General features: G+C 33.6%; 1 protein-coding gene across 1 annotated transcript in view; it reads left to right on the top strand.

The window, feature by feature from the left end:
* The window catches only part of LOC132552729 (glutamate receptor ionotropic, kainate 2-like), an 83,041-nt gene extending 70,667 nt beyond the window's left edge, over nt 1–12,374 (top strand). Inside the window, exons 8-17 of the mRNA XM_060216923.1 lie at nt 1,217–1,369; nt 1,826–1,930; nt 2,319–2,432; nt 3,567–3,767; nt 4,017–4,359; nt 4,671–4,888; nt 5,021–5,246; nt 5,855–6,117; nt 9,247–9,420; nt 9,706–12,374. Coding sequence (XP_060072906.1) covers nt 1,217–1,369; nt 1,826–1,930; nt 2,319–2,432; nt 3,567–3,767; nt 4,017–4,359; nt 4,671–4,888; nt 5,021–5,246; nt 5,855–6,117; nt 9,247–9,420; nt 9,706–9,726 — 1,818 coding nt within the window. The 3' untranslated portion in view covers nt 9,727–12,374. The remainder of the gene's footprint in view (nt 1–1,216; nt 1,370–1,825; nt 1,931–2,318; nt 2,433–3,566; nt 3,768–4,016; nt 4,360–4,670; nt 4,889–5,020; nt 5,247–5,854; nt 6,118–9,246; nt 9,421–9,705) is intronic.
* The last annotated feature ends 510 nt before the right edge of the window (nt 12,375–12,884 follow it).

Below are 12,884 nucleotides of genomic sequence, written 5' to 3'. Positions count from 1 at the left end.
CTGATGCTGGATATTACACAAGATACAGCACTGATTAATTGTTCTGCTAGAGGATATTATGATTCCGTTCCAGTCAATGCATGCTTATTATGGAAATAATGGGAGTGAATGATGATCCTGATACATCGAATGGCATATTCGTTTTTAATATGTCGGCAGATTAATTTGATGCTATTCACTTCTTTGTTATTTTTGATATCGTTTTGATTATTTTTCCCATTGCTTGTTTCCTCTGTTTCTTCATTTGCAGTTCTAATTTACCTCCGTCAACTTAATATACTGAATCATTTTTACAAAGATTGCCACATGTATATTATTGTATATGAGATAACTGTTACGGATAGTAATTGACATTGATACGATGTTTACATGTTTCTCTGTGATATCTTTATATCCATCCACGTGTCATTCTTTCAGTAAACATGACCCTGTTATTTATTTGCATATGAAGACATGTCCTATTACGACGTCAAGATCATGAAATGACGTCTCATACTCGCAGAATAGAAACATCACAACTCTATTTAGAGATATAGGCCGGAGAAGAATTCAAGGCTGACAGAGAAAAAATATTGTTTTTTTTTTATTCTGTACCAAAAGATGTGTCAAAAGTATCATACTCGAATGTGTTTGTCAAAACGAACTCCTTTTGTTCACTCAAATGGGAAAAAACATCTTTCTCTTTTGAGGAATATCTGGTTAATTCAAATTAAGATCCTATATGTTTCCACCCTTAGGATATATCTCTCTTTGTGATATATCTATGCCGTCTAATTAAATTAGTTTTAACGGAGCCTGTTGAAACTGTTAAGTTCTTTAGAAACTTGCAAAACATGCATTGATATTTACATAAATTCATAACCAAGTTAAGCTGTGTGGTCGTTTATTATAGTATCTTCCCGTAACTGCTATTGCATACGCAAACACGATTACTACGTGTTTGCCTTTCTGGTATCTATTACGTTTCCCTGAATTCGACGTATTTTCTAAGAATGATTGTAATTTACTTGTATGTAACTTTTAATTGATATATGCTGCTTATCTAAGTAGTTCATGTGAACACTGTATACTGTTTATTTTTGTACAGGTAAAACATTAATCATTTCTGTGTTTGATTTTACAAATGATTATATTGATTTGTCTTGTTGAGTAATTATAGATAATTCTATGCTATTTTTTTCACGACAAATACAATAACGGCTATATCTTTTAACAGACTGATACAGCCCTCATGTACGATGCCGCCCACCTTTTCGCCCGTGCCCTGCACGAGCTCATCAAATTCCAGAGTGTTAAGACCGTGTCTCTGTCCTGTAGCAAACCCCAACCTTGGAACGACGGCATCAGTCTCCTCAACTACATGAGAGCGGTATATCATTTATATATTTACACAAATGAATAGTTATGTATATCAGATCGCTGATCATTTAAGAATTCTGATAAATGTACTTGTCTTATCTTTGTTCTTATGTTATCGTTTATTCCAAGTACTCCCATGCGCAATGACTTTTGTTTTATCTGATGAGAAATGTTAATTAAGCATCTACCTACGCAATAAATCGAGCTTGCATTTTGTATCAGTACGATATAAAAAAGAAGGCGAAGGTGACAATATAAATACAACGACACATTTATGAAACCTATTGAATGTTTTATTAAAGTAAACATATATACAGGCAACATCACGTCTATATGGACAAGTCTTCATTTACTTCAACTATTGCATGATAATCGGACACAAAATGCATTCTGTATATTGGTGATATACGATGAATGTTGAAGAATTTCCGGTTTTCATTCATTTGTTTTATGATATATCGGATAGATGGACTTCGAAGGGCTAACAGGTCGTGTCCACTACCAGAACGGCAGGAAGCGCACCGATTTTCAATTGGATATTGTGGAATTGACAATGAATGGTTTACAGAAGGTAAATAAAGATGTTTTAAAATTTTCATTCCATTACAAATTAATCGCGATTAGTATGTTGTTATAACGGTTGAAAAAACCTAACAATGCAGCATTCAACTAGTTTATTAACAAGACAGCATTGTCATACTAGTACGCCAAATGTTCTTTGTTGAAACTTTACTGTGGTAATTGTGGATGTTAAGATGAGAATTTACAGGAATCATGTGTGTCAAGTACATCAATGCATAACAATTAGGAAAGAAAGGAACTGACATTATTTAGATTATTGAAATGCTGGTATAAATTAGGGCATATTTATTTCTTGCAATTAAGGAGTTTAAGTGAGCTAAACTGCACAGCATAAAGTTTGATGTTTTTATAGAGAATGTTGTATTGTAATGTTTAAGGTGGGTGAATGGAACCCACGAGACGGAGTGAATATAACCAAATCCTATAAGGAGAGACAAAACGAGGTGCTACAGGAAATGTCAAACAAGACACTGCGTGTTGTTACTGTCGTTGTAAGTAGTTCTGTAATCATGACTGTTATATCTTCCTTCAATCCAACTTAAAATCATGAAACGATGTGCGTATCCCTGCACAATTGCGAACTGCATTACTTGAAATGTACATAACACCTGCACAAGTGTGGTTTATACCCACGGGCTGATGTTGCCATGGACAGTATGCTCAAGTTGCTTATTTGATGTAGAAGTTATTTTGTGTTTTTGACAGATGCGATGAACACAAAACTTTTCTTGCACTGTCAATATTTGTCATTTAAAGGAAGCATATATACCAGTTTTCTTCTACATATACTACCATTTTCTGTATTATTTTAATAGATGATATATTTTAAGGCGATATACATTGCATCAACTAGGGTCACTATGACCTTAGTCTCAATGTTAATGTCAAATACACATATAATTCAATATGGAAAATAACTTTTTAACAGCAAAACAATTAATGAAAAATTAGAAATCAACCTTAATCACTTTATACTGAATTATATGGCTTGTGCTCCTCGCCATATACATCTTTCAATCACTTTAGATTTTCCTTCTTTCTCAGTTGCCTCATAGACTTCACACTTATGATATAAGTTGTTATTTATTTGTACAGTCTCAGGCGGTGTGCACTGCACTGACATTACATTCAAATTTCAAATGTTTGCATACGTAAATGTTAGGAACTAATTTTATGCGGCTGAGGTGATCGAAACAACGCGACAGTTCATATTTTACTATATATCATTGTGACATTTGAACGCGAAGCCGGTCATTAAATACAAAAGCCAAAGCCGGACTTCATGGTACAGGTGAAGTTTTTTGTTCGTTAATTCAAATATAGTTTGCTGTGATAACATGAAACAAAATAAAGATGTAAACGGATACTGGTCAGAAACGATTACCAAAATCAAGTTGTTTAAATTCCTAGGTGGTAACTAATTTTTATTGAACAATAATTATGTTAATGGTAAGTAAATTAGAAGAAGAAAAATCTAGTTATATTTTCTATCATTAAAATTTATATGCGTGTTTTATCAGAATATCCTACATGTTTCATGTCAATTTTATTTTTTATTTTATTGTCGTAATTTTGTAATAAATTAGCTTATCAGTTTTTCCATCCACCATTTATTATTTATAAAGGACACGCCATACGTACTCGAGATTCCCCCCGATGATAGGCCATATCCCTCCAAGAAATACGAAGGCTTCTGTATTGATTTACTGGACAAAATTGCAGAGAGGTTGAATTTTAGCTACACCATTGAACCGACACAACAGTACGGCAACTGTAAGACGGGGTTCAAGGATTGCACTGGCATGGTCAAAGAATTGGTCGAACGGGTAAATCATCACCAGCAGTTCTGCATACAATCACGTTATACTGAATCACATTACAACTTGTGTCCTTGTTTTAGTTTACCTGAACCGGTTTCAGTATGTCGACTCAATGATAATAGATTCAATATATTACGTTAAGGACTTCCTACAAGTAATACACATTTCTATTTTAACTTAAAATTTGCATGCTGATATTGTCTATATTGATCGTGTTTTCCTTACAATAAGTTATTGTGTCAATATAAATTCCAGAGGGCTGAATTGGCTGTAGCGGGAATGACCATTACTTGGGACAGAGAACAGGTCATAGACTTCACCAAACCTTTTCTAAATCTGGGTATTACCATTCTCTATAAGAAACCAGAACCGGAGCCGCCAAAGCTATTCTCCTTCCTAGATCCACTTTCCATAGACGTTTGGGTGTACATGTGTGCCGGCTACTTGTGCGTGAGCTTCATGCTGTTTGTGATTGCTCGGTTCACTCCATACGAGTGGTGCAATCCTCATCCTTGTAACCCAGACACAGATGTGGTAGAAAACCAGTTCTCCATCCTCAATAGTCTTTGGTTCACCATTGGATCCCTTATGCAGCAAGGTAAATCTAATGGCTATGTGTTATTTATCTCATTGTTCACTCGACTTTACATATGATAATACATGGAATAAGGAATAGCGTGCTTCATGACCTGCAACAATTCCTTGAAGCAAACTTGCAAAATTCAGAAGGATCACGAATATTTTGTCAAATGTCTGAAATTTTATATATTGGATTATCCGTCTGTTAAAGATTATTTTTATATTCATATTGCAAATTTATTATGAACTACAAAAGTAGGTAAATTGTAGTATATTAGGCTGTTAATCCATTACAAAGATTTCTTGCTGAAACAACATTTACTTTCTTAGGTTGTGAAATCGCGCCCTGTGCGATATCCACTCGACTTGTAGCAGGTATTTGGTGGTTCTTCACGTTGATCATGATATCCTCATATACCGCTAACTTGGCTGCTTTCCTCACTGTCGAACGAATGGTATCCGATATCAGTAGCGTCGAGGATCTTGCGAAACAGACAAAGATCAAATACGGAACCCTGGATGATGGCAGCACGAAGAACTTTTTCGCAGTATGTGATCCATTTATTCCTATTGCAAAGTACATTGATAAAACATGCAGGCATGAGTGATTTCGTGTTACTATGAACATCGCGTTCGAACTGTATTCCGGGGAAATAATATATATCGTTTCCTATTTTCAGAACTCAAAATTCCCAATCTATCAGAGAATGTGGAACTTTATGCAATCAACAGAACCGAGTGTTTATGTCAACGAATCTGAGCAAGGAATAGCACGCGTGAAGAAAGGACAATATGCTTTCTTTGCCGAATCTACTAAAGTCGAGTATGAAATTGAAAGGGAGTGCTCATTGATGCAGGTTGGAGGTTGGCTGGACTCTAAAGGATACGGCATCGCTTTACCAAGAGGTAAAGGCACCTTACAAATCGCAAAAGTTAAAAAGTACCCTTACTAGTAATATACTGCTTCCCTTCGTACACGATAACACCTTTCGATGATAACACTTTATATACCCAATAAACTGCCGTAGCATTACAGGAATATTTTTTTATGATGCTGTTGACGTAAATTGTGGAACTGTAAAAGACAAGTTAAAAATTTTGAAACTGACTGAGATGTGGAGAGAGAGAAGTGTACTAACCGCATTGTCATCGAATTATCGTAAATTGTCAATATAGGATTTTTTTAAGAAATAATGTATATGTATATTCTAATGCAAATATGAGTAACCTCGTTTTTGATGTGATGATTTGCATTTATTGTTTTAGAGTTACATATCAGCATTTTTTAACAGTAGATATATACATAAACACATATATACTTGAGACGATCCACATTTATCTATAATCAATATTGAAATTAATGAAAATCTCATTATTTATCTTGTGTCCATAGGTTTATTTGTGTTATAATTGCTTTCCTATGTTCTCGATCTACATCTACATTAATTTTCCCTATAGATTCATCCTAAAGAGATCCTTTTTCAAACTCGATCTACATTCATTTTCCCTCGTAGATTCACCGTACAGAGATCCTATTTCTAATGCGATTCTAAAACTACAAGAGGAACAGGAAATACACAAAATTTACAATACGTGGTGGAAAGAGAAGTACGGTGGTGGGAAGTGTCTAACTGTGGAGGCCAAGAAAACAAGTGCTCTTGGTGTGAAGCACGTGGGTGGTGTGTTCGTCGTTCTTATTGGTGGAATGGCAGCAGGTGTTTTTGTGGCAATATGTGAATTCATTTACAAAGCAAGGAAAAATGCACGGGAAGACAAGGTAATAATTCATTTATATAACCTAAACTCGTCGCAATATTTATCTAATTCTGGTTCTCTCTTAACTGAAATCAAGGCTGGTTCTTGGACTTCATTTCGAATCCCTCCAAATATTCACTACATTATGCTATTAGTAATGAAACGAATAATCTTAAAATACTTAGATGAATTAATATTTTCCCAAATAAACATAATACAATTACTATTGTCTAACATATTCTCAATATTTCATCTTGTATAAAGTATTATTCAATTAACTACTGTTTTTATAAATCATTGTCTACTTGACTAATATGCACGTTTATGTATTTCCTTTTGAGTATCGTATCTCTTCCGAAATCTTCAATTTGTATGGCAACATACATAGTCGTTGTTTTGTCCTTGTTGAGCACGTACTGTGTTAGAATGCTCGGTGATGTCGTAGAATTTCCCTTTTTCCACATCCTTCTTTTTTTCATGTGTCAATTTCTCATAGTGTTAGTTTCGTACTTTTGTACCACCTCGTTTGGCATATGCTTCAATAACGTTTCGTGCATGTTTTTCCAGCGGAACAACAGACTAGCAGTAAGTAGCCCGGTGTTGGATGTAGATGATACTAGCAAAACACATTGTATAACATGCCTTACATTTCAAAGCCAAGGATACTGTTAGAATTTAAACGCACAATAATAACACTTAACTGGAAAAAATACGTTGGTACAGCCTGTTTTGCATTATCTAAATAACAAAAATGAAATTATCTGATGATCACAGAAAAATTGATTACTGTGGAAATCATTGTGAGAGACGAGGTGTCTATCTTATGTACCGGTAAAGAGTTTGAAATGGAACCCAAGCAAGGTCATCGTTAGCATTAATTTTCATTCTTTTAAAATATTTCTAAAATATAGCTATGCCTTAAAAGAATATGTGTAATAATGCAAATTTGTAGTGATTTGCTCGCTGATCAATATAAATCTTTCAAATGTATTCATTCTAGTAACCTCCTCAGGTAATTGATGTACGGTCATTGTCTGATGTTTGGAGACATTACTTTATCAGGAGGAAAGACTTTTTTTGTTATCCTTGTCTTCTTTTATTATCATATTTTAATATTATCAAAAACAATAGAAAGTTAAATCAAATCGGAGATAACCATGGAACTGAAAGTGATAAGTATATATCTAATTCCAGCAAGATTTCCAAGTCTTTCAATATAGTTGTCATGGGTTATCATATTGATAGACACCTTAAGTTTCTGTTCTCTAAGGAAACATTCGGCATATTTAAATTGGATTTATTCTTTTCCTCATTTATTGAATTAAAAGTTATCCTTGGCATTGAAATGCGTAAACATTGTTTATAATTGCAAGGCTGTATATATCCAGAAGATTTAATATTGGATATGGTTACTATATATGGTACAGACATTGAACCCTACTATCGACTTTCAGATACAAACAAAAAGAATTTTAAGTGTTTTTTTTTCTGTTGCTTATCTTATTTGTAGATCAAGTCGCTTTCAGGTATCGTGGAGTTAGGATGATTCAACTGATCTTTACATAGTCTATTTCTTTTACATTCTTGCCCTGGTACTTTATTATATCTAAATGCGGTCAATCCTCATTCCTGGTAAGACAAGGTATCCGTGTGGTAGATATTAGATAATCTATTCTGATAGTTTGTACTGTTACCGCGTTAGCCTTTTGCCGGGTTTTAAAAAGATTCGAATTTACTATATGCTTCTTAATTGCGCACTATCTTACATACTCTTCTGTTCTCGGCTTTTTTATTCACTGGATGCCGAGCAAGCAACATTGTATTTGGATGCGTTTAAAAGCTTTCAGAATCCTCTATTCAAAGAATAACAAAGCTTTAAACTCGCATCAATAAATATAGGTCACCTGACTGTTATTGTAAAATGTGTGTATGGTCACGTGTTACTTATTTACTTGTACAACGTTGCATTTCATATGTTTGCTGTCTTTGTTGTCATGGAAAGCGGTGCTAATGTTTTGAACAAATTGCTGTTTTTGTAACGGATGTCAGCAAACATTCTTTTTGAGCAAAATTTAATTTTGGCTTTAACACTTGAAATCCGATAAAATCAAATGTTGGGTAATTTCCTTTGTCAGTCGGTATTTGTTAGTTATTAGTTACAAAATGTAAATATATCGCGAATAAGCTCTGTTTGTTAGTATTCCATAATCCAGTGCGGGTATAGCACGCGCAAGTACTGTAAAGACATGTTAATAAAGGTGCACAGCTTTGACGCTGTACAGGTATATTTCAACAAGTTCTGCCCATACAATGTTGTCTGTGAATATAGTCAATCTATGCCTTCTGAGACATGGACACGAATCTTAAAATATATTTCTGTTAGCAGCAACGGAAAGATAAGTTATTTATATCAATAACTGACGTAACGAAAAAAATAATTAGGCAAATACACGTACTTAATTTCACCATATTATCTATATAACAATTGTTATACTCGGTGTTTAGATATAAGTATGGTGTTTTTTAACAATGCAACTCGGGCACAGCTTCGTTTGCTCTGACCTTACGAATAATCAGTTTCAATGCATATGTTGATATATATATCTATGTGTACATTCAAAATGTATTCACTGAAAATCACTGATATGTATTGTATATTTCGATTCATCTGAATAACATTTATATCATAAGTCTAGAGTATTTTTTATAATTTGTTGTTCTGTGAATTGTTGCAGGTATATTGGTTCTGCCTATAACATCAGAATAATGTTTTAATAACTGATGCTTGAAGTTTAAAAACAATGGAATAATGAAAATGGGTTAACAAAAAACATGATGATAATGCAAAAACACATTATACTAATTTTTAATTGAAGATTAATAAGACATTCTATTTAAGATTGTATATTTGACTAGCCGTATATAAATCGACAAAGGAATAACTTTGGTTTTTTATCATTTGATAACAGTGAAACACGTGGCTGATGATGTATATATACATGTATATATATTTGTGTGTGCAATCTTCGTTGTTTCCACATTTAACTATACTAACTTGTTTTAGACTATTAATATGCTAATAAATCTAATATCGGTTATGGGTCGCGCCTTTGATATCAGATTTTAATAATTAATGTTTTTTATTTTCCAGCAATCTCTTTGTTCTGAAATGGCAGAGGAATTTAGATTTGCTATACGATGCTTGGGGTCTTCCAAGAAGGCAGTCAAACGGAAACCAGATCATGAAATTGTCGACAATGGTCTCCAATTCATGCCCTTGACAGGCGGAAATAATTATGGCCAAAATAATATAGGAGGTCGAGAGGTATATGCCTAGGGTATCACGATCAAACTGGTCGAAAAACACACAAAAAAAACTTACTATGCATCTAAAAGCAACAACAAGGGCAATGAGTTATATGTTTAAACTTATTTAAAATATATTTCGCGTATTAGCTTATCAATGCAATCCTTTTTGAATAAGTGATGAAAGAAAAGCTAAACTTTTCAATTGTTTCATATTCAATAAGTTATCAACATGCAAAAAAGTCCGTGACCTTGAACTTTTAGATGCATAGTAGTAGCATGTTTCTTTCAATTTCTGTCCTAGATTGAGACACCTATATTCTGAGGAGTTGGTTCCGCTCATCAAACGGAATGATTCTTTGTGTGTAGGAGTAGTCCACGGTGTTATGCATGCAGGACTACACGTTCAATTGTATGAGAGAACTAACCGTCCAGACACGATCTGGTGTAGGAATAATCCCACACAATTTACACAACACACAGATGATGTCGTCACCACGCTCTGTGGTAACTAGTTTGCCGGCCGGTCGAAGAGACAAAAATGCATTTCTCACAATGGGAAATATTTATTTTATTCACTTTTCTGAAGATTCTAGTGAAAGTAATATATGCCACGTGACATTGTAAATAAGTTACGGTTTCAACTTGAGACCGTACTAACATAACAATGAATAGAGATATACCGAAACAAGCTGCTTAAACTTTAATAGTTAAGCAACCTTCGGCATAGTGTGTGCATAGACGATGAATGTTTCATGTTTGGAGTATTAAGCTCGTCCGATAGGCATGTATGTGGCTGTAATATCAAAATAATGTAATAAGGCATGCACGTTATTTGTTACAAATCAACAAAAATGGCAGGGGACTGGCGTTCTTAATTCTGTCAGTATCATAGACTGTGTATATAACCTACGTAACTCAAAATATGTTAAACTATGATAATGTTGGTTTAAAAGATTAAAATGCAATAAATGATAAAGATGATACATATGCCACGTGCCTTATGATATAATGTTAAATAAATGTATATAGAGCTATTTGAGGGTACACAGCCATATACTGGATCTTTACTGCTGCCAACAGATTGGTGTAACAGTTGGTGAATTTCAACACCCGTTTTAAGGTTGAATATTTAGTGTTTGTGAAATAGACAATCATTGCGTATAATAGACTTTGTAGATCTGTTGATTTGTAATCCTATGTCAAAATCAATGATAATGATAAATGATAAATGCTTTCTTAGTTCAAAGTCTTACCCTGTTTTAGCATTTAGTTTGCTTCATTTACAATTTTCGATGTATAATTGTATACTGATACTATTGTCAAACACGCATTCGTAACAAATTTTGATGGCATAAACATCAAAGATAATTCCATTCTTTTAGTATATTCAAATATCTAATTTTTTAGAAGTAAAAGTTTATTGTAAATTTAACTGAATAAGAAATGTGAGGTCAGTTTACTAGATTTTTGTATGGTTAAAATGCACAATTTAAGTTATTGTTTTAAAAAACTCATTATGTACCTTATTTCCATGATTAGACTTCAGTTGAATTTCAAAAAATGACTGATCTTCTTTGGTGTCATTGCCTAGTTATATTATCAATAACAACGATTACTAAACAAAGTAGTTTGAGAGGTTTGGTGTAGAGCAGTGCTATCCTACTGAAGTAACACCCTATGCAAAACATTCAATGGTACAAGCCTAATAGTAGGTTATTACTCATTTGTAACGTTATTGAACATCGTATGTTACTTTCCTTATTCCTGTTGTCTTTTTGAACGCTCTTTCCGTCAACCGTGTTCACTGTCATTACTAAACTATACTTAAACTATCAACTTCGATTGGTTATAGAAGGATGCATTTCTGCCTCCCCTCTGTATTCGCTGTTTGTCAATGAAGTATTGTATAATTTCCAAGAATATTGCGTTTGATTTTCAAACACGTCCATTAAGCAAGAAACTGTTTATAGAAGAATGGACCGTGATTTCATATAAAGGGTTTTATTCAAGTACAGAAAATAACGGTTTAGTGAGACAGAGTTTTGTTTCATTTCGTTCACTTTTTGGGACCTTTCTCCCCTTCCTCTAATGTTGTCATGACAACATGTGACATGGTTGTGCTCTCTGTTTTTACCTTGCATGCCTTTTATATGGGTATTTTCATTTCATCTGGAAACTTGTGTCAAACACTATTAGCGGGTATCATTTATCATCAAAACCACAAACGATCTGATGTCATCGTCAATATCATCATACAGTTGTTACTTACATATATACAAACGGCATGTTTAAGCGTGTACCTTGTGTAAATATAAACATGGAGGCGTGAAAGGTTTATTTTTGTACACGGAAAGGAACGAAATTCTTACACTGAACAGATATTTTGTTGTATTCTTGTATTGATACTGTAAACACTATATTAAAGCAAATCGGCTACTTTTTATCTCTCCTGAAACTTAATCAGTGACAAATGTACAAAAATCTTTTGGTACTGCACTTTATGATTGTTTATAAATAATAAAGTAGAAAGTCATAAGTCTATGCTGGCCAAAGGGGATGGTTCCTTGACAGACAGAACGGAGGAGGGAAATAACTCGTATAAACACGTGATTTAATGTTGTTTTATTATCGTCTTCCTTGTTGTCATTTGTACTTCATCATCGCCATCGTCGTTAGTATGTCCGGAATCCTGAATGGTATAATACTCCATATAGATTTAGGACATGTTTATTTGGTATGTAAAATGAGTTCACCTGATTTTTCACGAAGTTAAGGTTAAACTATCAAAATGGTATGTTGTGCTCGAGGTATGTATGCAGATGTAAGTTTCACATCCTTATATATCTGTCATTTGTTGAGACATACAAGTCCTGTTATTAAAGTATCCCATTACTGTCATAACATTATGCCAAAGGTAGTGTTTGATACCTGTATATATTGACGAATAAAAAGATGTTTGGTATAGATAAACTTTTGTCGTTGTTTTTAGATAAAATTACACATTTTGAGAAAAAAAAATGAAATTATTTGTTATTGGCATTGAATGTCACATGGCACTGAAGAATATATGATGCGGTCTTTAGGGTCTTCGAAAAAGCAGACTTGACTTTTGAATATAGCAGCAGATACTATATGTTGAGATAAATTCATGTTAAATTGAAAATTTTATTTATCAAGAATCTGCAGTGCACTTTTGTCGAATGATTTAATGTTCAGTATCAAATGAAGGAAACACAACAAATATAAGATAATTATTACCGCAGACATGATATATGTTGAAATATTCTTTAGACTTTTAAGAGAAATTAACTTGGGTTTAACACAGGAATCGTGATATGGAAAACAATGAGGATTCATCATTCAGTTTCATCCACTTTATTCATCATAGGAACACAGTAAATAAAAATCTTCGTTGAAAAGTCAGAAAAGTTGGAAACACAGTTAGACTATTCACAAGACATAGCAATATCAACTCAGTTA

Source organism: Ylistrum balloti, unplaced genomic scaffold (assembly GCF_031769215.1).
Source record: "Ylistrum balloti isolate Yb309-2 unplaced genomic scaffold, AGI_CSIRO_Ybal_v1 Utg370274, whole genome shotgun sequence".
Taxonomy (NCBI): domain Eukaryota; kingdom Metazoa; phylum Mollusca; class Bivalvia; order Pectinida; family Pectinidae; genus Ylistrum; species Ylistrum balloti.
The sequence above is the reverse complement of the archived record's forward strand: the minus strand, read 5'-3'. Positions and strand labels throughout refer to the sequence as shown.